The following is a 27812-nucleotide window of genomic DNA, read 5'->3' on the forward strand; positions in this document are numbered from 1 at the left end:
ACAAGAAACGTCTGACCTCTGTGATTGCCAACAAGGGTTTTGCCACCAAGTACTAAGTCATGTTTTGCAGAGGGGTCAAATACTTATTTCCCTCATTAAAATGCAAATCAATTTATAAAATTTTTGACATGCATTTTACTGGATTGTTTTGTTGTTATTCTGTCTCTCACTGTTCAAATAAACCTACCATTAAAATTATAGACCGATCATGTCTTTGTCAGTGGGCAAACGTACAAAATCAGCAGGGGACCAAATACTTTTTTCCCTCACTGTAAATGTATTAATAATCTGTTGAAGTGAAGCTTCATTTTGGGAACAGTGATTTTGCAATATATTTATTTGATTAGAAAATGATTAAATTAATGTTCCAACTGGCAAATGTTTGAAAAAATATGAATGAATATTTTCTAATGGGTTGATATTTCTCAATTATCATTCAAACAATAAGAAGGCGTTAATTATTGAAGCACGACAATAAGGAAAAAAAAAAAAACAGAATGCCTTGGACCAGATTCTTCAACAGCCTACCTTATACCTTTAAGGAAATAGATTACTTCTAAGATGAATGTATCATTGAGAGAGATTACAGTACCAAATTTAAATAGAGCAGGTGAGATACACTACAGTACGTGCTACATTTTAATATACCCTTGTCATATAGTTGAGTATGAATACATTTTCATACTCTGTCCAATATTTCTACAAAGCAAAAGAGACAGTAGAGATACATACAGTATATTACACACAATATCATGGTCATTTATAGTTTATTTCAAGCAAAGAGCCAATCTCTTCCCATGTTTGTGCTGTGATGTTTTCATTCTACAGTGACTCCTAAATCAATATATTTGGTATTTTGTACATGATTGTAATACACCTTTATTTATCCCTCCTATTTCCCACATTTGCTCTATTTTTAATATACTCTTATTTTAACTAATTGCTCTGTGCAACAAATGTAATGTGTTAAAGACAGACAGTGTCTCTCCGACTTTGGCTTATTTGTGCAATGTGGATCAGCACTCGACAGGACACATGGGGTGATGCGACAGACTGTCTGTCAGACACACCCCTAACCCATCCTCTCCTCTCAACCAACCTGGTCAATTCACCTATCTGGTCTTTCACTCCAACAGGTAGGTGGAGGACTGGGCAACACAATCTGTAAAAAAAAAAGGATATATTATCACTTAAAGGGATATCATAAATGCAGCACAATTCATTGGTATGTACCTGAATTGAGACAAACGAAAAGGTGTAATGGGTTCGCACTCAAAAAGATGTTGCATAAAGCTTACGTCATTATTCAATTTTTAAAATTATTTTCACTGCATCAGGGATAGCGTACATACAGTGGGGAGAACAAGTATTTGATACACTGCCGATTTTTCAGGTTTTCCTACTTACAAAGCATGTAGAGGTCTGTAATTTTTGTCATAGGTACACCTCAACTGTGAGAGACGGAATCATAAACAAAAATCCAGAAAATCACATGGTATGATTTTTAAGTAATTAATTTGCATTTTATTGCATGACATAAGTATTTGATCACCTACCAACCAGTAAGAATTACGGCTCTCACAGACCTGTTAGTTTTTCTTTAAGAAGCCCTCCTGTTCTCCACTCATTACCTGTATTAACTGCACCTGTTTGAACTCGTTACCTGTATAAAAGACACCTGTCCACACACTCAATCAAACAGACTCCAACCTCTCCACAATGGCCAAGACCAGAGAGCTGTGTAAGGACATCAGGGATAAAATTGTAGACCTGCACAAGGCTGGGATGGGCTACAGGACAATAGGCAAGCAGCTTGGTGAGAAGGCAACAACTGTTGAAACAATTATTAGAAAATGGAAGAAGTTCAAGATGACGGTCAATCACCCACGGTCTGGGGCTCCATGCAAGATCTCACCTCGTGGGGCATCAATGATCATGAGGAAGGTGAGGGATCAGCCCAGAACTACACGGCAGGACCTGGTCAATGACCTGAAGAGAGCTGGGACCACAGTCTCAAAGAAAACCATTAGTAACACACTACGCCGTCATGGATTAAAATCCTGCAGCGCACCCAAGGTCCCCATGCTCAAGCCAGCGCATGTCCAGGCCCGTCTGAAGTTTGCCAATGACCATCTGGATGATCCAGAGGAGGAATGGGAGAAGGTCATGTGGTCTGATGAGACAAAAATAGAGCTTTTTGGTCTAAACTCCACTCGCTGTGTTTGGAGGAAGAAGAAGGATGAGTACAACCCCAAGAACACCATCCCAACCGTGAAGCATGGAGGTGGAAACATCATTCTTTGGGGATGCTTTTCTGCAAAGGGGACAGGACGACTGCACCGTATTGAGGGGAGGATGGATGGGGCCATGTATCACGAGATCTTGGCCAACAACCTCCTTCCCTCAATAAGAGCATTGAAGATGGGTCGTGGCTGGGTCTTCCAGCATGACAACGACCCGAAAACACACAGCCAGGGCAACTAAGGAGTGGCTCCGTAAGAAGCATCTCAAGGTCCTGGAGTGGCCTAGCCAGTCTCCAGACCTGAACCCAATAGAAAATCTTTGGAGGGAGCTGAAAGTCCGTATTGCCCAGCGACAGCCCCGAAACCTGAAGGATCTGGAGAAGGTCTGTATGGAGGAGTGGGCCAAAATCCCTGCTGCAGTGTGTGCAAACCTGGTCAAGACCTACATATGATCTCTGTAATTGCAAACAAAGGTTTCTGTACCAAATATTAAGTTCTGCTTTTCTGATGGTCAAATACTTATGTCATGCAATAAAATGCAAATTAATTACTTAAAAATCATACAATGTGATTTTCTGGATTTTTGTAGATTCCGTCTCTCACAGTTGAAGTGTACCTATGATAAAAATGACATACCTCTACATGCTTTGTAAGTAGGAAAACCTGCAAAATCGGCAGTGTATCAAATACTTGTTCTCCCCACTGTATGTACCTGAATTGACATCACTCACATTACAAATCATTTGGGGAAATAAAGTAATTGTAAATCTATAATATGATAGTTAAACCAGGCATACCTTACAGGCTACTTATTCCTCGCCTGCCGGTCAAGGAATTTCTGTTTTCTATCTGGAGGAATCTCTTCCAAACTGATGCCATGGTTGCTCGCCCTGAGGAAAGGCAAAGACAGAAGGTTTAGTGTCTTGTTTGATTGGCAGTGCACACTGAGCACTCAGACTATCTTGGAATAGGCATTAAACATATCAATCCCAGCATATGAAGCAACAAAAGCCCTGTCCACACTGACAACTGTTTTCAACAACCGCTGTTGACAACCGTGTCTCAGAATGTTCATTACAACTGAGTTTGAACTCTTAACACAGATATAAAATGTTCATGTGGACAGGGGTAAATGAGGCAACCACCAGGTTAATGTGTTAAAACATTACAGCGTTGTTTGCTGCCTGCCAGGGAGAGTGTTCATCACACATGCCTTCTGAAAGTATTCAGACCCCTTGACTTTTTCCACATTTTTTACATTACAGCCTTATTCTAACATGGATTTAAAAATAAATAATCCTCAGCAATCTACACACAATACCCCATAATGACAAAGTGAATACAGGTTTTTATTTTAATTTTAGCAAATGTATTAAAAGAATAAAATAAAAATACCTCATTTACATAAGTATTCAGACCCTTTGCTATGAGACTCAAAATTGAGATCAGGTGCATCCTGTTTTCATTGATCATCCTTGAGATGTTTCTACAACTTGATTGGAGTCCACCTGTGGTAAATTAAATTGATTGGACATGATTTGGAAAGGCACACACCTGTCTATATAAGGTCCCACAGTTGACAGTGCATGTCAGAGCAAAAACCAAGCCATGAGGTCGAAGGAATTGTCCGTAGAGCTCCGAGACAGGATTGTGTAGAGGCACAAATCTGGGGAAGGGTACCAAAACATTTCTGCAGCATTGGAACCACCAAGACTCTTCCTAGAGCTGGCCAACCGGCCAAACTGAGCAATCGGGGAGAAGGGCCTTGGTCAGGGAGGTGACCAAGAACCCGATGGTCACTCTGACAGAGCTCTAGAGTTCCTCTGTGGAGATGGGAGAACCTTCCAGAAGGACAACCATCTTTGCAGCACTCCACCAATCAGGCCTTTATGGTAGAGTGGCCAGACGGAAGCCACTCATCAGTAAAAGGCACATGACAGCCCGCTTGGAGTTTGCCAAAAGGCACCTAAAGACTCTCAAACCATGAGAAACAACATTCTCTGGTCTGAAGAAACCAAGATTGAACTCTTTGGCCTGAATGCCAAGCGTCACATCTGGAGAAAACCTGGCACCATCCCTACGGTGAAGCACGGTGGTGGAAGCATCATGCTGTGGGGATGTTATTCAGCGGCAGGGACTGGGAGATTAGTCAGGATCGAGGCAAAGATGAACAGAGCAAAGTACAGAGAGATCCTTAATGAAAACCTGCTCCAGAGCGCTCAGGACCTCAGATTGGGGTGAAGGTTCACCTTCCAACAGGACAACAACCCTAAGCACACAGCCAAGACAATGCAGGAGTGGCTTCGGGACAAGTCTCTGAATGTCCTTGAGTGGCCCAGCCAGAACCCGGACTTGAATCCGATCTAACATCTCTGGAGAGACCTGAAAATAGCTGAGCAGCAACGCTCCACATCCAACCTGACAGAGCTTGAGAGGATCTGCAGAGAAGAATGGGAGAAACTCCCCAAATACAGGTGTGCCAAGCTTGTAGTGTCAAAACCAAGAAGACTCAAGGCTGTAATCGCTGCCAAAGGTGCTTCAACAAAGTACTGAGTAAAGGGTCTGAATATTTATGTATTTTTAATACATTTGCAAAAAATTAAAAAAAACTTTTTTTGCTTTGTCATTATGGGGTATTGTGTGTAGATTGATGAGGGGAAAAAACTATTTAATCCGTTTTAGAATAAGGCTGTAACGTAACAAAATGTGGAAAAAGTCAAGGGGTCTGAATACTTTCTGAATGCACTGTAGTGCAGTGGGAGGTCAGGATTAATTACATTTGAGTTAAACAGACAAGTGGTAGATGAAGAATTTTACATTTGGGTGAGCACGTGAACTGAACCACGACACAAGGGTCAGGTCAGCAGCACATAGAAATTATGATTTATAAAACTTTTAGTTCCAGCCACACATTATCAGATTTTTCTAAATTATTTTCGGACATCTTATCCTCTATATCCACGATGACCTAGATTTACATTTACATTTTAGTCATTTAGCAGACGCTCTTATCCAGAGCGACTTACAGGAGCAATTAGGGTTAAGTGCCTTGCTTAAGGGCACAGCGACAGATTTTTCACCTAGTCGGCTCGGGGATTAGAACCAGCGACCTTTCGGTTACTGGCACAACGCTCTTACCCACTAAGCTACCTGCCGCCCCAGATGAAAATCAACTTTAATGCGAACGGGTTGCATGAGTACTACTGACAAGGGGCTTGGGACAAGCACCCGGCAGGACTGAGAGCCATTGAGAGTATAGTTAAGAGAAACATAAAGTACAATATAAATAGAGCAGGAAGGCTTGTTAAATCTTACCCTGGAGTAAGATCAGGCGGTCTGGGGAGAACCTTGTCGAACCCAGCTCTTCCAACCAACCAGAATGTGTTTTCAACACCCTTCCCCTGAAAGAGAAGTAGGGAATAACAGAATGTAAGTACGCATTTCACTGATAGTCTACACCTGTTGTTTACAAAGCATGTGACAAATAAAAATAGATTTGAGTGGCAAGTTAAGTGAATTCACTGTTTGGGTCTGTCTGTCTGTCTCTGTGTGTGTGTGTGTCTACCTTCAGCTCTGTCATGCCCCTGGTGTCTATTTTGTAGCCCATTTTCAGTTCATGTAGGATATCGACTGTGCTTTGGTTGACATGGATTCTGTAAGCTGGGATATCAAACAACAACAGCAACCACAAAGGCAGCATTAGTCTTCAAATATTCTGACAGTTAATTAAATGTAAACAATGACCATTAGTTATTCATGTCTATAGAGTATCAACATTCGTGACATCATACAGTACTCACATATCCTACATATATTTAGATTTTCATTCATTGGTTGATCATAAATTGATTTAGTATAGAGCAACACAATATCATTTATTGTGTGTGAGCCCATAGACAGTAGTCACAAGAGCAGTTTTTTGTGCAGCAATTCATATGTATGGCCACATGGTGGGAGTAGATGTGAGATTTCCTGTACTCTTATGTCACTGACTAGTACAGACATTATATTTTAGTTTTTTTTAAACATTTTAGTCATTTAGCAAACGCTCTTATCCAGAGCGACTTACAGTTAGTGAGTGCATACATTTTCATACTGGCCCCCCGTGGGAAACGAACCCACAACCCTGGCGTTGCAAGCGCCTGCTCTATCAACTGAGCTACATATACTCACTATAGCGACTATACTGGTTGCCCCTCACTACTAGAAATACCCTATGTGTTGCTAGGAATCAGCAGTTAAATAAGCATATATTGTTTTGAAAGATTAGAAGATTATGAGGTTGTTTAACTATTCGTATCATCAACCCAATGGTTTTTATAAGTGTTACATTAACTTATAACACATACAAATCTCAACACATTATGAAGTTAACAATTGCTGTACCAGCATAATTGGTGAAAGGGTATCTGAGGCAATGGAGGATATTTTGATTAAACCCTACATTTGCCCACTAATTCTACTGATAGTCTTAAAGGATTAGTCAGGACTGCTCATCGTAAACCTCCTTAGCCTCTTGTTGCATGCACACAAATGGCAATACACCTGTCCCTATCCATAGTGACCTCACACAGCGTGATGGGCAAACAACGAGTGTGAGGTACTCACGCAACCCAGTGGACTCCATTCGAGAAGCCGTGTTGACAGTGTCTCCGAACAGACAGTACCGAGGCATCGTCAGACCCACCACTCCTGCCACCACAGGGCCTGGTGGACACAGAAACACACATGTAGATGATACACATGCTGATAAGATCAGAAGTAGCATAATTTCGGATTTATGACTTGTGATTCATGACTTATTCAAAGAGCCTCCAATATGTCTCACAGAAGTCTCTGGAGAAAAAATGGCAAATGCAGTTTAATTGCAGAATATCCTTTCAATGTTTAGCAGAGATGTCAGAATATTTATACAGAATACAATTATGTTTTTTCTGAGCTGTCCTTTACCATACCTAAAAGTAGTCACTTCTGTGTTACTAGAAACATGCAAAACCTTCCATATTAATTGGTAGGGTAGAGTAACTAGAAGAATGTATTAGGCAGTGGAGACTAATAGGATGACAGGGCTAAGTGGATGACATTTCACTGTTCCAGGAATATGTTCCAGACGGGGATCAGGTAAAAATACACTTTTGCTCCAATACTCTGATGTTAATGCCATGTTCTAGAGAATTCCAATACTCATTCTCAAATTTCATTAAATATAATATATAAAAAATGTAGTTTGCTTAAGTATTGAATTTTACTATTCATCTGTTAACTTTGTTGCATATGCATGAACTGCAATGTATAGCAGTTGATCTCATGGACTGCCAGTCATTGCATCTATAGCTCCATCTATGAATTTGACAGTAACATTTCTCCAGCCCCGTGTATGCACGCATGAGTGTAAGTCGCTTTGGATAAAAGCATCTGCTAAATGGCATATATTATTATTATATTATCCCACAGCTTAATAGCAAACCAAGTGGCGGGGCTACCGTTTGGCTGAAAAACGAATGAAGAATTGTGGCTTTCAAGAGAAAAGGCCAGTCAATATGTCTACATTATGAATGCTGAGACAGAGGATTAAAAAATGACAAATAATTTTAGATGGGCCACGCACCAGAGTGAAGGCCGATACGAATCTTGACCTTGACGTCAGGCATGTGCCTCATCTTGAAGGTTCCAATACAGTGGAGGATGTCCAGGGACATGTTGGACATCTCAGCTGCGTGGCGTCTACCGTTCCGGTTTGGAACTCCAGAGGCTACCATGTAGGCATCTCCGATGGTCTCCACCTGAAGGCCACACAATCAATATCTTTATAGTCCGAATTGGGAAATTTGGAATCCACCCATTTACTTCCAGGATTTGTATTGAACGTAGAACAAGCTTCCATTGCATCACTAATAGGACACAACTCTTTTGCAGCAGGACAGGATTCTCACCTTGTAGACATCATGCTGCCCGATGATGGCATCAAAGAGTGTGTAGAGATCATTGAGTAAGTCTACCACCTCAATGGGCTCGCTGAGTGCAGAGATGGTGGTGAAGCCCACAATGTCACTGAAGTACAGAGTGACCTCAGAGAAGTGCTCTGGTTTCACAGGCTTGCCTGTCTTAAGGGCCAGGCACACAGACCTATAGTGTAAGACAAGACAAGGGAGTGGATAGATGGATGCGGATAGAGGTTAGGAGAATAAATAACAAGCGGCCAATTAACTAAAACACTTGCACAGTAATACAATTCAATATTCTCAATACAGAGACATTTTTTATTTTTGATGTTGCAAATAGACATGTGAAGCTTTGTGGGAGGTGGGAGGAGAGGGGGGCTGACCTGGGCAACATCTGGGCCAGCAGCTGGTCAGTCTTCTTCCTCTCCACCTCCAGCTCCTCTGTCCTCTCCCTGATCAGGTCCTCAAGGTTGGTGGAGTACTGCTCCAACATACGCAGCATTGAGTCTATGATGTTGGTCTTCTTCCCCTTGGTTATACTCTTGAACTAAAGTATGAAAGGAAAACATAGAACATGCAGTGAGGAGGTGAAGTGTGTTACATATTACTGTAATATAGTTCACAAAAAGCATGTCGCTTTGAGTTCTTGTTAGCTTGAGACTGAGTTCATTGTGTTCAGGTGTGTGCCCTTTGCATGTCTGTGAAAAAATTGTAGGGCGAATTCAACCCATCTATACTGAAGCATCTGGCTGACTGAATACCAGGCCAATCTGAGGTGCCTGGAACCAGCAGAGCTCACCAAGTAGACATCTACCTGTCTGCAACTGCCCACCAACAGCAGAGATGAAAGACAGGACAGGATCTAATCACTCTCTCCTCCTTCCCCACCATATTCAGGATTAAAGGTAACAATTAAGTACCTTACTGTGGTTGTTTTCAATTAAAATTGTCAAAAGGAAACAAAAATTGCTTCTTAGCAAAGAGCAATTTCTCAAGCAAGAAATTTGCTAGTACTGTCTGGGAGTGGTCTGAGTGGGACGAGGAAAACTGGCAGAGAGGGTTGGAACTGTTTGTTATTGGTATATTAACTAATTTACAACCTGGTGATGTTACCTGGCAGGCCAAAACTCCAACCCAACAAAACAGACTGAAATTACAGGTGGTCCTTTGAAACAGCTCTTACACTAAAAGGGTATTATCGTAATTTTCAGAATTTCACAGTATTATTCCAACCTTATAGTGAGGAAATATAATATACAGTGGTATAGTGCTATTTTTTTAGGTGATGGAGCAAAACAATTATAATTAAATTACGTCATAATTTCCTCAATCAAAGTTTGTACTGACAGATGTAGCCAATTGAATAACCTATCAATATAGAATATGCATAATATGAATCCTCCAATTGCAAAGTCTGCCTATGCCCACATATTGTCTCAAGAAAATGTTATATTTCTAATACCCTCAAACACAGGCTACCTAAAAGTTCAAACTGCATCTCCATGCCAATCATTTGATTAATCTCCATCAGCTACATGGAAATATGAATTTAGATCTTCTTGAATTACTGTTTCGTGAGCAAATTAGAGCAGATGGTGTTAACAAACTATTAGCCTTTCTTGTGTTTTGTTTCAATCAAAGCATATATCCTGCCTAGTGGTATGCTCTGTTGAGTTTTGGCGCATGAGAAATTTTTTGGAACTATTCAGTTTCAGCTAACCATCCTAAAATCTCATTAGAAATGAGATGTTTTTGGTGTAACAGTAACGTTATAGACCTACTATGCGATGGTATTATATTCGGTTCTGTTATGTAAAATGCAAATGAATCATTATGTGATCTTGCCAGACATTGATTTAGCTATGATATAACTTTACTAAACAAGCACGTTTGTGGGAAGTGATAATCTTATATTTGTAATAATAATAATAATAATAATAATAATAATAATAATAATAATAATAATAATAATAATAAATGATAATAAGTGATGAGTATGACTATTAGGTGTAGGCAACAGATCTTGAGCAGACGTCATTTTAAGCAATTGGAGCACCCTTCATGGTGCTTAAAAGACAGTACCAGGATGTTAAACAAGAGCTGCCGCTTTCAAGGAGAGGGACACTAATCTGGACGCTTATAAGAAATCCCGCTATGCCCTCAGACGAACCATCAAACAGGCAAAGCGTCAATACAGGACTAAGGTTGAATCCTACTACACAGGCTCTGACGCTCCTCGGATGTGGCAGGGCTTGCAAACTATTATGGACTACAAAGGGGAACCCAGCTGTGAGCTGCCCTGTGACGCGAGCCTACCAGACGGGCTAAATGCCTTTTATGCTCGCTTCGAGGCAAGCAGCACTGAAGCATGCATGAAAGCACCAGCTGTTCCGGACGACTGTGTGATCACGCTCTCTATAGCCGATGTGAGCAAGACCTTTAAAACAGGTCAACATTCACAAGGCTGCGGGGCCAGACAGATTACCAGGACGTGTACTCAGAGCATGTGCGGACCAACTGGCAAGTGTCTTCAATGACATTTTCAACTTCTCCCTGACCAAGTCTGTAATACCTACATGTTTCAAGCAGACCACCATAGTCTCTGTGCCCAAGAAAGCGAAGGTAACCTGCCTAAATGACTACCGCCCCGTAGCACTCACGTCAGTAGCCATGAAGTGCTTTGAAAGGCTGGTCATGGCTCACATGAACACCATCATCCCGGAAACCCTAGACCCACTTCAATTCGCATACTGCCCCAACAGAGCCACAGATGACGCAATCTCAATAGCACTCCACACTGCCCTTTCCCACCTGGACAAAAGGAACACCTATGTGAGAATGCTGTTCATTGACTACAGCTCAGCGTTCAACACCATAGTGCCCACAAAGCTCATCACTAAGCTAAGTACCCTGGGACTAAACCTCCCTCTGCAACTGGATCCTGGACTTCCTGACGGGCCGCCCCCAGGTGGTAAGGGTAGGCAACGACACGCTGATCCTCAACACAGGGGCCCCTCAGGGGTGCGTGCATTGTCCCCTCCTGTAATCCCTGTTCACCCACGACTGCGTGGCCAAGCACGACTCCAACACCATCATTAAGTTTGCTGACGACACAACAGTGGTAGGCCTGATCACCGACAACGATGAGAAAGCCTATAGGGAGGAGGTCAGAGACCTGGCAGTGTGGTGCCTGGACAACAACCTCTCCCTCAATGTGAGTAAGACAAAGGAGCTGATCGTGGACTACAGGAAAAGGAGGGCCGAACACACCCCCATTCACATCAACGGGGCTGTAGTGGAGCAGATCGAGAGTTTCAAGTTCCTTGGTGTCCACATCACCAACAAACTATCATGGTCCAAACACACCAAGACAGTCGTGAAGAGGGCACGACAACGCCTTTTCCCCCTCAGGAGACTGAAAAGATTTGGCATGGGTCCCCAGATCCTCAAAAAGTTCTACAGCTGCACCATCGAGAGCATCCTGACCGGTTGCATCACCGCCTGGTATGGCAACTGCTCTGCATCCGACCGTAAGGCGCTACAGAGGGTAGTGCATACGGCCCAGTACATCACTGGGGCCAAGCTTGCTGCCCTCCAGGACTTATATACTAGGCGGTGTCAGAGGAAGGCCCAAAGAAATTGTCAAAGACTCCAGTCACCCAACTCATAGACTGTTCTCTCGCTACCACATGGCAAGTGGTACCGGAGCGCCAAGTCTAGGTCCAAAAGGCTCCTTAATAGCTTCTACCCCCAAGCCATAAGACTGCTGAACAATTAATCAAGTTGCCACCCAGACTATTTACATTGACCCCCCCCTTTGTTTTTACACTGCTGCTACTCGCTGTTTATTATCAATGCATAGTCACTTTACCCCTACCTACATGTACAAATTACCTTGACTAACCTGTACCCCCGCACATTGACTCGGTACCGGTACCCTGTATATAGCCTCGTTATTGTTATTTTCTTGTGTTACTTTTTATTAAATGTTTTACTTTAGTTTATTTAGTAAATATTTTCTTAACTCTATTTCTTGAACTGCATTGTTGGTTAAGGGCTTGTAAGTAAGCATTTCACGGTAAGGTCTACACCTGTTGTATTCGGCACATGTGACAAATAAAATTGGATTTGATTTGAACAAGTTGAACCAACTTGTGGTGCTGAAGGATAGCTCTGCGCATTTGGCCAGCTCAGGAACAAACAATAATTAGCAGTAGGCCTATAACCTATCTTGTGTAGCTATTTGTAGGCTATAGCCTAATATAAATACAAATACATATAGTTTAATATCATTGCACTGTTTGTGAGGAGAGCTTTATTGTGAGTAGGCATTTCATTGTATTGTGTAGCTTTTACACGCTGTATCATAAATACACTTTGATTTGATTAGCTTAAACACATGGTTACAATCTACCCTATTAAAGACTAAAAGAAAACAGAGAGGTGAACTATAAATTCATATAATTTATTTACATAGTTTAAGCATGCTATCAAATCAATTGACCAAGTAGTGAGCCTAAACCTTTACTATGTAGAATTGCAGGAAATTAATTTTAACTCAAGATTTCAGCATGTAAATCTTGGTGGGACAAACTCAACATTTTTTTTTTTTTATGCATGCCTGACTCCACCCTTGCTCTCCATTCAGACTGGACTACATAAGCATTGCACGAAACCGCGCATAATGAGCACTAGTAATAGTGTATATTTGTAGGCACCAACTCCACCATGGCTCATTGGCCAAAGCCTATGGGGAAATGTATGGCGGTTTTGTAGTCTTGGGGGGGATAAACACCAAAAATAGGGTCTGTGGTAAACACAAGCTTAGAAGAGCTTATACATTTTGTTCTATGAGATCATTTTGTGTATTTTGAAGCATTTATGTAATCAAAATAAGCACATAAAGGCTTCAGAATTCATATAACGGTCATGTTAACTGACTGATATTATCTCATAGAACAAAACATATAAGATCTCCTAAGCATGTTAACCTCAGACCTTATTTTCAGCGTTTTTCCCAAAACCCCATTCTTTCCACATTAATTTCCCCCATAGGAATGGCTGAATGAACCAGAGGTAACTCATTTCCGGTTTTTAGGACTACAAGCTGGCGAGCTCTATTGCTGCCCAACTTCTGTTTCACTAGATGTAGTGAAAATAGGTAACTGGAATGCACCTTTTGTCCATTGATCTCACCTCAGTCTCAGTGGACTGAGCTGATATCAATATTGGACTATTGAACAGGGATATTTAAACAATATTGCACGAGGGGGTGTGGCAGATGGCCAATACACCACGGCTAATGGCTGTTCTGGATACAGCCCTTAACCCTGGTATATTGGCCATATATCACAAACCCCCCAAGGTGCCTAATTGCTATCATGAACTGGTTACATAATTAATTAGAACAGTAAAAATACATGTTTTGTCATACCCTTGGTTTACGGTCTGATATACCACGCTGTCAGCCAATCAGCATTCAGGGCTGGAACCACCCAGTTTATAATTTTCCTTTGTGCATGAAAGGACTCATTCGGACCTCGACCAGGAGCCACTACAGAGTTTACTTAAACTAATTCAATGTTGTCTCCTCATCCCTAAAATCCCTGCTTGGCTTGAGCGTGTAAATCTGTGTGTCCCTCTATATTATTTAGGCTATCTTTCTCCTAGACATTCCTGCGTTGTTTCGTTTTAGAGTTATTAGAATAACTGCTTGCCTGACCCTTTTGGGCCATCTAATTCTCCTATTCCCTGTTGAGTTTGAATCTGTAACCATATCGTATCATTTTGCCCCAAATCCTTCATTAATCATTCATCCTGTAAAATGAATTGCTTTATCTTGATGCGCTTAAAATAAATCTTATTCGTTTATAAAGTATTCGCTGCCTCTGAGATATGAATTTGTCTTGTCATTCAATAACTCAATTTCTTTCAGAATTATAATAATTGTAGGTAGTTATAATTGCAAGGTCGGCCCTCTCATTAGGCAGGATTAGGAGGCCGCCTATGGCGGCAGATTGACGAGGGCGGCATTTTCTGAGCTAAACGGGGCAAGACGCACCTCCAACAACAACACATAAAACCTCACATAATTCTGCAAAAAAGCAATGACAATTTCTCTCAACCAGTGACATATGGGTTTTTAGGTGAGTGCTGATGCCGCCTTGTGATAAACAGTACCCACTTTGTCAAAGGTAGGGGCGCAAAATATTTGTCTTGTCCATTCCCAGCGCGCCTCTCCAGGGGTCTGTTGGAGAGACGCATCGCTGCAGCGCTCCACCAACGTTCCATCAAAAAAAACATCTAACATAAATCATGTAGCAGATATAGGGTATGGTAGAAAGAGTATGTTGCCTTTTCTGTAGCCTACAGGCTGGAGATAAAATGTATGACAATGTAATGAGATGACAATGTAATGAGACGGACACTTTTTACATCGTACAGGCTTTTCCGATCAAATAGCCTAACCGAAATGGCGCCCAATCAATAAAGAAAATGTGCTGTCATGTTAAACAACATATCAGAAAAACAGGACAGGTCAAAGTAAAATTGACGATATGGAAGAGACAATCACAACTGTTGTCCAGGAGTTTCATCCCATTGTCATAATCAGTGGTTTCAAGTTTGTATCCCTCCATCCTTTTTTGGTGCAGTCCAGAGCAGCCTTGATTTCCACATCCATGGACATTGGTTTTTGGTTCGGTCTGGACAAAATCTGAACCAATCATAGATGTCTATGTTTGGTTCAGATTTTGTCCGGTCTGGATCAGCCTTGATTTGGCCCAATATAGATGTCTATAAATTACATATTTTCAACTTTAATTCAGAAGCGAAACTGAACCTGATTTCAATGTCCGGAAAATATGTATTTTTCAACATCCGGAAAAGATGCCTTTTGAATGTCCTGGAAAATATGTATTTTTAAGGTCTTGCCTAGGGCGGCAGGCAAGGACCTGCCATGTATAATTGTAACTATTTATAGTTTCCTACCGACTACAAAAGTGTTGGTGGTGCTCCGACTTTCACATGTAATATTGTAAATTAATAACCTAATGAATTAGACATTATCATAGTGTAGCACATGGGGATGTGTGAAACTTACTCCTCAGCCTTACGTGTCCTGCTTGGGTCACCTCATTAACTAGATTTTGAGGTGGCGCGATCTGCTAATACACTTAAGGGAGGACGGTCACGTGTGCTAGTAAGGCAGAGGTCCCGAGTTTGCGCCAGGTATGGGCCGAGTCGGGAGGAAGTGGTACTCGCTAAGCAAGCAGCATGGTGTCCTTTACAATAGCATATTACACCATTCTTTTACAACATGTTGTTACGAAACCGACTAGCATGCTAATATTGTTGCTCTCGCTAAGATTAGGGGTCTTAGGCCTAGTTAACTGGTCTGTAACCTAAATTTAAGATGTGCATCTAGGTGAAAAATCAGTGTATGCACCTAGCTGTTGAATGTACATGTGCCCAGGGAGACAGCAACCTTACCTTGGTCCAGGGCCAGCTCTGTCTCTCTTGACCTCTTGGTCGGCCAGTCCAAACTGTCACGCCCTGGCTCTGGGACTCTGTTATGTTGAGCCAGGGTGTGTTGTTTCTATGTGTTTTGTGTTCTAGGTTTATTATCTAGCTCTTGTGTTTCTGTGTTGGCCGGGGTGGTTCTCAATCAGAGGCAACGAGTATCAGCTGTTGCTTGTTGTCTCTGATTGGGAACCATACTTAGGCAGCCTGTTTTCCACAGTGTTTTGTCGGATCTTGTTCCGTGTATGGTTAGTGTCTGTTACCAAGGACGTCACGTATCGTTTTGTTGTTTTGTTCGTGTGGTACTCTAATAATAAAAGTATGTTCGCAAATCACGCTGCGCATTGGTCCACTCCCTTCAACGATCGTGACACAAACGGATTATTGATTGGTTCAGATGATGACAAAAATAAATATATACAAAAAGGAAAACTACAAATGACGTGCCCAAAGTAAAGAATCAAAACCAAACTAAAGGCCACATGGCCACCAAACCAACCAGCAGCCTCACGACTCCAAGCTGGCACTCTGACTGATGATCACCTTAAGTGGCGGCACCTGATGTGCTTTTAAACCAGGCTCAGCACTTGGACAAGGTTGCTGCTGCCCCCTGGGGGAATGGAGTGTGGAAGTGGTAGTGAGCTGGAGTGTGCTGTCTAAACTACCTGACCTATTCCATAACAATGTACTGTATGTGTGTGTATGTATATATGTAGCTTTGTGTATGTTTGTGTATAGTAAAGTAGGCAACCTGTTTGAAGATCTCCTCGAAGGTGGGTCTCATGTCTGGCTTCTCACTCCAGGCCTGTTTCATGACCTGGATCACCTCTAGTGGAGCCTCATCCGCTGACACAGTGGGCCGACACAGTGGTGGGGGGGATTTCAACTTACTGAGGATCTCTGTCAAACACACACACACACCTATACTGTCCAATAATTGTACTGTTCATATTGGCATGGTGGCCGTCCTGCTGTATTTGTTTTACATCTGACACAACTAGCCCCATGTATGGTGGTACTGTTTGATATGAGGTCTCACCCTTGGGAGGCATGTCCAGCATGCAGAAGGGAGCAGAGCGGGCGATGACCTCCTGCATAACGATGGCGAAGCTGTAGACGTCCCCATGGAATGTTCCTCTCTTCATTAGCTTGGAGTTCCTTAGCAGCTCTGGAGCCGTCCACAGTTGATCTGTTAGGTGGACCAGGGAGTTAGGGGACAAGAGTGGCGGGTTGGATTAAGTGTTTTTCACACACAACCTGACCAGGGGGGAAAACGAACAAGTGTCTTTATTTTCTTGTAATTACTTGGTAAATGATGAGAATGATTAGCTGTCTCTGATACGTTGTCCTGTATGTGTCCCCATGGACTTACCCTCAGGCCTGCCTTCGTCAAAGTTGATGCTCTGGGTGGATAAGATCTCGTTGAAGCCGTACTCAGTCACCTTCAGCACAAAGCGTCCGTCCACCACACAGTTTCGGGACTTCAGGCGCCCGTGGATGACATGCCGGTTGTGCAGGTACTTCATTCCCTGGGAGGGAAAGAAAAGATTGAGGACAGAGTGTAAACAATGAGGAGAGAGATATAGTCAGAAATGTCTATGAATGTGAGAGTTGTTTCCCCCCTCACCCTGATCAGATCCATCAACAGGGAGGACTTGAACATCCAGTCGAGACGCATTTCCTCATTGTTGAGAAGGTCCTCCAAGCTGCCCCTGCTACAGTGCTCTGTCACAATACCAAAGATCCCTGAGTCGAGGAACAGGCCAAGCAACAGGTTGAGGTTCTCATGCCGCATGTCCCTGAGCTGAGAGAGGGGGAGAAGATAGAGAGGAGAAGTAGGTTATGACAGAGGAACAGTGCAGCGTTCAGACAGCGCTTCAATGTCTTGCTGTTTTCACTGACTCACTCAGTCAGTCACTCACCTTGGTGAAAATATTTGTAGTGCTATCACTGACACTTGACACAGTGTTTCCATTGGGACATCTCTTCAACCAAACCCAGTCACCCTAGTGAACACAGAATATAAAGGTATTAGCAAATGTTTATCTGGAAAACCCAAAATGCAAGGGACAGGGACACTAAACAGAGATGTATTTGTTTATAACTGTTTGTCACCAAGACAGGCAAGAGTAGCAACATTGGGTGTTATTTCTTGCATGCAGCACATCAAACATTGGAATATTGGATTGCTGTCTCTGTTTGACAGTAGTTTTACATTAGATTCACCACATTAACATGTGACCCACCTCGAAGACGGCGACGTTGGAGCTGTCAGGGGTGGAGCAAAAGTAGCTGCGTCCCGACACGGAGTGGCGAGGCGTTTTCACGTCCAGCTGACTCTTCATCATACTATCCTCATTCAGCTTCTACAGAGAGACAGAGAGAGACACAGAGAGAGACACAGAGAGAGAGAGAGAGAGAGAGAGAGAGAGAGAGAGAGAGAGAGAGAGAGAGAGAGAGAGGTTACAAGGGCTTCAGAATAGAAAGTCCATCAAAGATAAGGGACTTTAAAACAGACACAAACTCACACACAAATACAGTATTTAGGCTATAGGCCTTTATGGTATGATAGGCATCAAGCTGACCCTTATGCTGTTCTGGGTATTGATGAAAATCAGGTCATCCAGATTCAAGACTACTTTTAAGGACCCTCCTCCTCCCCCTGATCCTCCAAAGCTGATTCCAATCCGGCCATCTCTCCTGATCAGACACAAAGGGGAAGACCCCAAAACATCAGTAACCTCATTTACAAACGAAAGTGTGTTCAATGCAGAAGACAAAATAGGCAGCTGATTGGCACACTCCTCCCTGTGTTTGAGCTTAACTTACTTCATATAGAAGGCAACTCCACCTCCAACCAACCCACAGAACAGGACAAACAGAAAGAGGATAGTACCTGCGTCCATTCCTAAAGGCAGAGAAGGGGATAGAAAGAGAGTGATGAAGAGAAAGAGTTAGAGGGAACACAGACCTTATTTTACCATAGGCTACTGGTACATCACTGACCCCAACGCTAGACCACCTACCCCCACCACAGGTGATGTATGGACTGAACCAGCAACGGGAGTCTGTGCTGGGGCTACTGCCTGCAAAGTGGATGGAGCGCCCATTGTACTTGACCGCCCCAAATTTGCCAAGGGTGTGGGGGGCCTCCAGAGTGTGTGTCATGTAGAGTTTATCTCCCCCGTCAGAGTCCAGGACCACGTAGCGAGCCAGCATCCCCAACCCATCTTTGTCGGATGAGATGTGCTGGTTGAAGCCCTCAAATTTGACCCCTCCATCGCTCTCGAGCATGGTTTCCCCATCCACCCAGCGCCCCGCTGCCATGCGACTCTTCTCCACTGCATAGGCCATGTAGTATATCATGTTGTAGATGGTGCCGAAAAATGGAGACACCTATGTCAGGGGAGAAGAGTGGTGACAATGTATAAATCATTTATCTGACCGACTGTTATTGAAGACTCTGTCTGTAGACTCTTTAGACTGGCAGTAAGGGTTTTGATGATGTTAGGCAGGGAGTACAGAAATAGAGGAACATACCATTACCAAGACAGTGGTATGGCACTGACAAACCACTGGTCATTATCATTAATAATAAAACATTCCAACAACATTCATATGTATTTGGTTTTAAGGCTAGAGAGGTCCAAAGACCTATAGGTTACCTGTTTGTGAAGAACTAAAACTCAAGAGTACTGTTGCTCATCCAAAGGTGCTTGCTACAGTACTGCATGTCCATGGCATGTGTGACTAATGATGACTAGATGAATATCCCAGGAGCTGTGTTCTGGGATGTCTCACCTGATCTGGTGGAGTGCTGGTGCGGATCTCAAATTTCTCCTGAGCATTTTTGAAGCTCTGATAGAAAGTATTCTCGCCAGAATCCATGGTGATTGTGAGAACTGCATCGTAGGCCTTTCTCAACAAGCTGTCATTGGTCAGGGCATGAAGGTTTGTGCCCTTGGGCAGTGAGTATGTGAGGGTGTCGTAGGGGATGAAAACGTAGCCACGGTCTATCATACGTATGTTCAAGGCAGAGGTTAAGAGCTGATACTGGGCCACACCACCGATCAAAGCTGAGTGCATGCACATGATGACCACTGCAGAGACAGAGAAGGGGGAGAAGGAAAGAAGGAGGAGAACAGGAGGAGAGTAAAAGGTTAGTGAAGACAGAGATAGAGGACAGAAGAAGAGAATAGTAGAGACAATTATTAGTCATTACAGTGTGGCAGTGTCATACAATGGAATAGATGACAGTGAGTCAGTGATGTTGTGTATCTTTCCTCTCACCTTTTATACACACACACACACACACACACACACACACACACACACACACACACACACAAACGCGCATACACACCTCTGACACGGTCTAACTCCTGTATCCTTTTCAAGGCTTTTGTGGGACCATCCTTATCAGGCTCCATGGTGACCACAGTGCTGACCGGCAGGCCCAGGGCCCTCAGAGAGGCCGCCAGCTCGTGTCCCGTAGCTTCCCACAGGTCATCCTCTGATGTCACGATGGTCACATGGGCCCAGCGAAAGTACCGCAGCATAGAAAACAGAACCCGGGAGGACAGAGGCAAGGGCCGATGAAAGGTGGGATACTGTCCATCCTCCATGTTGGGTTTCAGGCAGCCCCAGGAAAGAAGGGGCTTATTCCAGTTTTTCGCAAACAGGGCGGCCGATGAGCAGTAGCCTGGGTTAGTAGGGCCGAGGAAAGCCGAGCCATAGCCTTCCAGAGAGGTGAAGCGGGCCAGAGCACGGGATGTTTTACAGTCCTCGTTGACCAGAGTATAGTCATACCAGTAGCCTTTCTTAGTGTAGGGGTCCTTGTTGAGGCGGGCGGTGGCCAGGCGGGCGGCCAGGTCAGGGAGGGCTTTGGAGTACATAGGGTCACATGTCCAGGGCCCAACTATGGCCACAGTGAAAGTGGCGCCCCAGGCCTCACAGGGTAGATAGGTGGCCATCAGCAGGGGCAACATAAGCCAGTTGCCCCACCAGCTTCTGGAGCGTAGCACTGCAGATGAAGATGTGGGGGTCGTACTGTTCATTGTATCTGTATCCTCTGTCCTTCTTTGTCTCCTCTCCCTCATTGAGGGATCTTGTGTCCATCGTGGGTGGTGGGAGAGGTTGAGGAGGAAACTAGAGTTTCTGTGAGCTGCCATTGTCCCACAGGGCTTCTATCTAGAGTCAGACAACACAGATGAGGAGTGGAGGGTTGGAAGTGAGGGAAGAGTGTGTTTGTGTGTGTGGAAGAGTGTGTGTGAGGGAAGTGTGTGTGTGTGTGTGTGTGTGTGTGTGTGTGTGTGTGTGTGTGTGTGTGTGTATGTGTTCTGACCCCTAGTGCTCTGTAGGGCACTAGCCCAGAGCTGGGAAGGTCACCACTGGACTCCCAACCATTGCTGCTTCCATGGAATATATGAGAAAGAGGGAGAGAGAGAGCACAAAGTTAGACATTTTGACACATATATTATTTACCGTCTCAATTTTCTAGGACAAAACTCGGTTATTGTTGGTGAGCTACAGTGTCAGAGGCTCGGAAATGCACTGTTTCTATAATAATTGGACTTTAAATATGTTACCATTAATGTAGGGTTATTACATAACATTAAAATATAGCTGCGAGCAGCAATGAACAGAGTTCACAGGATAACAGAAAGAACACAAGATAACAAAGCAAGTTGAATAACAACGCAAGCACCCTATCATGTAGAAACTATCTTCCTTTATGTGCAATCATGAGTCTAAAGACAAAATCTGGAGTGAATCTGACGTATGGTTCATAAGAAGATTTTAAGTATTTTTAGCATATTTTAGCATATTAGCGTATGTGCTAATATGCATCTTCTGGTATAGTGTGGCCATCTTTGAGTGCATCAATGTTATTTTCTCAAACTCTTTAGGGACTATTGTGATGAGTCCAAAACCACATTTGGAGTGAATCTGACTTTTAGTCCATGAGAAGAAGATTTTGTATTATTATTTTAAGCTTTAGCGTTACATAGTCAAAAAAGTTAATTGTTAATAGTTTCCTTATTTTTTAAGATATCAATGCCAAACTTAACATGGTTCATCATGGTAATGTGTTTGTTGCCTGGCCACCCAAACTCCTTGCTCTGGCCAAACACTATGCCACACCCACGGACGTTAGTTTCTTCTCTGCAATGAGTCTAGATCTGAATACTTCCCTGATGATTTCTAGAATGGAATTGGTCCCAGAAACCGATTAGAGATAATCAATTTGCTGATGACTTTGTTTTGTACTACAACCCTCATTTTGACGTCACCACAAACAACTTCACATAAGTATTTAGACCCTTTACTCAGTACTTTGTTGAAGCACCTTTGGCAGAGATGTTCGATCGGGTTCAAGTCCAGAGTCCGGGTTCTGGCTGGGCCACTCAAGGACATTCAGAGACTTGTCCCGAAGTCACTCCTGCATAGTCTTGGCTGTGTGTTTAGGGTCGTTTTCCTGTTGGAAGGTGAACCTTCGCCCGAGTCTGAGGTCCTGAGCGCTCTGGAGCAGGTTTTCATCAAGGATTTCTGTACTTTGCTCCATTCATCTTTCCCTCGATCCTGAATAGTCTCCCAGTCCCTGCCGCTAAAAGAAATCCCCACAGAATGATGCTGCCATCACCATGCTTCACCGTAGGGATGGTGCCAGGTTTCCTCCAGACGTGACGCTTGGCATTCAGGCCAAAGAGTTCAATCTTGGTTTCATCAGACCAGAGAATCTTGTTTCTCATGGTCTGAGAGTCTTTAGATGCCTTTTGGCAAACTCCATGCGGGCTGTCATGTGCCTTTTACTGAAGAGTGGCTTCCGTCTGGCCACTCTACCATAAAGGCCTGGTTGGTGGAGTGCTGCAGAGATGGTTGTCCTTCAGGAAGGTTCTCCCATCTCTACAGAGGAACTCTGGAGCTCGGTCAGAGTGACCATTGGGTTCTTGGTCACCTCCCTGACCAAGGCCCTTCTTCCCCAATTGCTCAGTTTGGCCGGCGGCCAGCTCTAGGAAGAGTCTTGGTGGTTCCAAACTTATTCCAATTTAAGAATGATGGAGGCCACTGTGTTCTTGGGGACCTACAATGCTGTAGAAATGTGTTGGTACCCTTCCCCAGATCCTGTCTCGGAGCTCTACGGACAATTCCTTCGACCTCATGGCTTGGTTTTGGACTCCAATCAAGTTGTAGAAACATCTCAATGATGATCAATGGAAACAGGATGTACCTGAGCTCAGTTTCAAGTCTCATAGCAAAGGGTCTGAATAGTTATGTAAGTAAGGTATTTTTGTTTTTATTTTTATAAATTTGCAAAAATGTCTAAAAACCTGTTTTCGCGTTGGCGTTATGGGGTATTGTGTGTAGATTAATGAGAATAAAAAAATTATTGAATCAATTTTAGAATAAGGCTGTAACGTAACAAAATGTGGAAAAAGTCAAGGGGTCTGAATTCTTTCCGAATGCACTGTATGTAGCGAACAATACAGCAGCGGAATAATTCAGTTTGGGCCATCAGGCAAATGCCTAATGACCCCTAAAAAGTTTCAAGTTTATAGGCCATTGTGAAGTGGATTTACAAAAGGATTTAAATGGACACGTAAAATCTGATTTCTTGATTTATCAGTAACTCTTAACCGATCCCTTAGCTTTTCTCAAACTACTTTGAGAAATGTACCATTGGCATACATACCGAATGTTGTATTATTTTGGACATGAGAATACGTTTTTCAATGGTTTCCCAAATTTCCAAGATGGAGGAAAATCTATCCTGATGGACTTTATGGGTCCTTGATGCAAATTTGTTCAGTACAAAGTTTAAAGTTTCTAGATCAAACAGGGAGGCGGATATGAGGGTTTAAGTGAGACTGCTTATAACAGAACCACCTATTGGTGCCATTATTTTTGGCCAAGTTACTCATCGCCTTTCTGTGTGCCAAACTGGAAAAAAAAGTTACCAATCTATGCTTGACCATGTCAAGAAAAAAAACTATGAATTACCAACTGCTTTTGGACAACTGTATGAAGTATGAAGTAATGATACATATGAAGTAAGGATGTACAGTGGGGAAAAAAAGTATTTAGTCAGCCACCAATTGTGCAAGTTCTCCCACTTAAAAAGATGAGAGAGGCCTGTAATTTTCATCATAGGTACACGTCAACTATGACAGACAAAATGAGGGGAAAAAATCCAGAAAATCACATTGTAGGATTTTTAATGAATTTATTTGCAAATTATGGTGGAAAATAAGTATTTGGTCAATAACAAAAGTTTCTCAATACTTTGTTATATACCCTTTGTTGGCAATGACACAGGTCAAACGTTTTCTGTAAGTCTTCACAAGGTTTTCACACACTGTTGCTGGTATTTTGGCCCATTCCTCCATGCAGATCTCATCTAGAGCAGTGATGTTTTGGGGCTGTCGCTGGGCAACACGGACTTTCAACTCCCTCCAAAGATTTTCTATGGGGTTGAGATCTGGAGACTGGCTAGGCCACTCCAGGACCTTGAAATGCTTCTTACGAAGCCACTCCTTCGTTGCCCGGGCGGTGTGTTTGGGATCATTGTCATGCTGAAAGACCCAGCCACGTTTCATCTTCAATGCCCTTGCTGATGGAAGGAGGTTTTCACTCAAAATCTCACGATACATGGCCCCATTCATTCTTTCCTTTACACGGATCAGTCGTCCTGGTCCCTTTGCAGAAAAACAGCCCCAAAGCATGATGTTTCCACCCACATGCTTCACAGTAGGTATGGTGTTCTTTGGATGCAACTCAGCATTCTTTGTCCTCCAAACATGACGAGTTGAGTTTTTACCAAAAAGTTCTATTTTGGTTTCATCTGACCATATGACATTCTCCCAATCCTCTTCTGGATCATCCAAATGCACTCTAGCAAACTTCAGACGGGCCTGGACATGTACTGGCTTAAGCAGGGGGACACGTCTGGCACTGCAGGATTTGAGTCCCTGGCGGCGTAGTGTGTTACTGATGGTAGGCTTTGTTACTTTGGTCCCAGCTCTCTGCAGGTCATTCACTAGGTTCCCCCGTGTGGTTCTGGGATTTTTGCTCACCGTTCTTGTGATCATTTTGACCCCACGGGGTGAGATCTTGCGTGGAGCCCCAGATCGAGGGAGATTATCAGTGGTCTTGTATGTCTTCCATTTCCTAATAATTGCTCCCACAGTTGATTTCTTCAAACCAAGTTGCTTACCTATTGCAGATTCAGTCTTCCCAGCCTGGTGCAGGTCTACAATTTTGTTTCTGGTGTCCTTTGACAGCTCTTTGGTCTTGGCCATAGTGGAGTTTGGAGTGTGTTTGAGGTTGTGGACAGGTGTCTTTTATACTGATAACAAGTTAAAACAGGTGCCATTAATACAGGTAACGAGTGGAGGACAGAGGAGCCTCTTAAAGAAGAAGTTACAGGTCTGTGAGAGCCAGAAATCTTGCTTGTTTGTAGGTGACCAAATACTTATTTTCCACCATAATTTGCAAATAAATTCATTAAAAATCCTACAATGTGATTTTCTGGAGAAAAAAAATCTCAATTTGTCTGTCATAGTTGACGTGTACCTATGATGAAAATTACAGGCCTCTCTCATCTTTTTAAGTGGGAGAACTTACACAATTGGTGGCTGACTAAATACTTTTTTTCCCCACTGTAAGACAAATCACCGGTGAACAAGACTGACAGTGTTGTAGTACTAAACATTCAAAACTGCCTCAACATGTTTGGACAAAAATATCCTCATTACATAAGAATGTGATGTGATGTTGGAGGAGCTCAGTCCCAGTCCATCTGTCTCTTCAGACCAGGGTGCCCTGAAACCATGGCTGAATCAATGCCCAGCTCTTTGCAAAGTCAGCTTTCATGACATGCAAATGGAAATCAGATTAGCTGCTCTTAGGCTGTGACAGGTGGGGGCCATGTGAGTGGTGCCAGATAACATGGCTCTAAATCTGGCTTCCATGTCCCTATCGCTTTCTCTTTCTCTGAAGTCCCTCGCTCCCTGTGACCTCTTGGTCAGCCTCTCCTTCACCCTGGTGGCCTCTATCTCACTCTGTAATATCTCTAGACATAACTGGATTTGGAAGAACATCAAGAAGCTTTGATTTGATCATCACTGACCTTTTATTAGAACATGTCCTATCAATGGAACTGTGGAGTTCAGGGTTGGGGTCAATTTCATTTCAATCCAGACCATTCAGGAAGTAAACAGAAATTCCATTGAAGGAATAGGAATTGGAATTTCAGTTTACTTCCTCAATTGAACACTTCCTGAATTTATATGGAATTGACCCCTAACCCTGATTGAGTTAACTGGATTTTGAAAGGAAAGACCACTGTCACCACACCTTGACCCATGCCCTCTCACTTTCAAACTAAAAGTGCTAATTTCAAACTAAAAGTGCTAATTTCACAAATTAAAGTGCTCAAACTAAAAGTGCTAGTTTCAAAAAGTGCTCAAACTAAAAGTGCTATTTGCTAAAAGTGTGTTATGTACGTAGTATATTGGTTAAACAGCAAAAGTGTAGGCCTACTGTCCCTCTCTCCTTAACTCTATACATACACAGCTATGTGCAAATTATCTGGACAGGTTGGATAGGTTAGGCCAGTAACTGAAAGGTCACCGGTTCGATTCCCCGAGCTGACTAGGTGAAAAATGTGTCGATGTGCCCTTGAGTGAGGCACTTAACCCTAATTGCTCCTGTAAGTCGCTCTGGATAAGAGTGTCTGCTAAATGACTAAAATGTAAATTCATGAACTAATGTTCAATGGATGGTTGCCCCTCAGTTGCTGACATGATAAAACATGACCTGTTCTGAATTCGGTGAGTGTACAACATGATAAAGTTATAGTTTATTGTGAGTTGCAGGTAGCACCAGGGTTGGGTTCAATTCCATTTAAATTCCAGTCAATTCAGAAATAAAACCAAATTCCAATTACACATTTTCCTTATTGAAAAGCATTGAAGAGAATTGGAATTGGAATTTCAGTGTACTTCCTGAATTGACTGGGATTTAAATGGGATTAACCCCAACCCTGGCCAGCACATACATTGTTTACACAGTGTGCAAACAGTAGCTAAGCTACATGGCTATTGTTAAAAAGCTAATAATGGTAATAGCTAAGAAGCTGCTAATAGGCTGGTACAATTTACAGTAAGTGATGTCACAAGCATCATATAAAATGTTTGTTGTATATTAATCAAATTATGACTTGATATCCATTACATTCAATTGAATGACATTAGCTGTGAGGACTTAAACTATTAAACAAATTATAAGAAAGCAATACTGGATAAATATAGAATGAAAAATCCAGCACAGTGTCTCTTGGGGACATTTACTGATCTTACAACTAAAATGTGATGCTGCTCTAGGATTATTGAATCCATCAAAAACAAATTCCTCTATGAATCTGACATTTTAATCTAGGGTGTAATCAAGGTATCCTGATATCACTACAGATTTCATAGATTATGTTGGTCTATACACCTATACTGAACACACACCTGTGCAGGTGGGGCAAAAGATTTCACTAAATTACCCTGAAAAGTTCTAAGTCATTTGTAAGTATTTCAACCACTTACCACAATAAAACAGCACAACAGCATAAAAGTTAGGTTAGAATGTACTGAAATGAAAATACTAACTACCTAGTACTAAAACATAATAAAACAAAATCATATTGATTGGAAGTGTTGCTGACCTGGAGTAGTTTGTCTATAGTGCCATATCGATGCTCTCCGTCTTTGAATGGCAGGAATCCAGGTGACGAGCAGATTGAAATTCAGCAGTAGAGCAGGTGCAGTATCTTGGCATGAAAATTGAAAATAAATAGTAATCCAAGTAAGGGGGGAAAAATCATATTTCTTCTCGTTTTTAGAATCCTCTTATTTGAAAATAAATAATCCCCAAAAATCCATAGGCTTCCTGTAATTTAGTACTTGTAGTCACTGCCCCTATTTTGGACTGGGACCTGCCCCAAACCTAGGAGCAAGGGACTAATGGGGACGTGAGAAGAAGGGTGAGATTCACCCAGTCTGGTAACAAATAGATAGACTGATAGTTGGTGAGAGAGAGCAGGTGAAGGGTAGGGAAG

General features: G+C 42.7%; 1 protein-coding gene across 1 annotated transcript; it reads right to left on the bottom strand.

Annotated features, from left to right (window-relative positions):
* Positions 1-216: 216 nt before the first annotated feature.
* Positions 217-27812, bottom strand: LOC121579826 (retinal guanylyl cyclase 2). Its single transcript, XM_041894739.2, has 20 exons — positions 27420-27812; positions 20070-21114; positions 19508-19806; positions 18733-19102; positions 18536-18614; positions 18292-18406; positions 17953-18072; positions 17629-17712; positions 17334-17510; positions 17079-17235; positions 16746-16895; positions 16458-16606; positions 8569-8732; positions 8177-8369; positions 7852-8026; positions 6852-6950; positions 5809-5903; positions 5559-5644; positions 3041-3133; positions 217-1162 (listed from the first exon to the last, which is right to left on the bottom strand). The coding sequence occupies exons 2-19, from the start codon at positions 20875-20877 to the stop codon at positions 3049-3051; spliced, it is 3405 nt and encodes a 1134-aa protein (XP_041750673.2). The 5' UTR covers positions 20878-21114; positions 27420-27812; the 3' UTR covers positions 217-1162; positions 3041-3048.

Source organism: Coregonus clupeaformis, chromosome 13 (assembly GCF_020615455.1).
Source record: "Coregonus clupeaformis isolate EN_2021a chromosome 13, ASM2061545v1, whole genome shotgun sequence".
Lineage (NCBI taxonomy): Eukaryota > Metazoa > Chordata > Actinopteri > Salmoniformes > Salmonidae > Coregonus > Coregonus clupeaformis.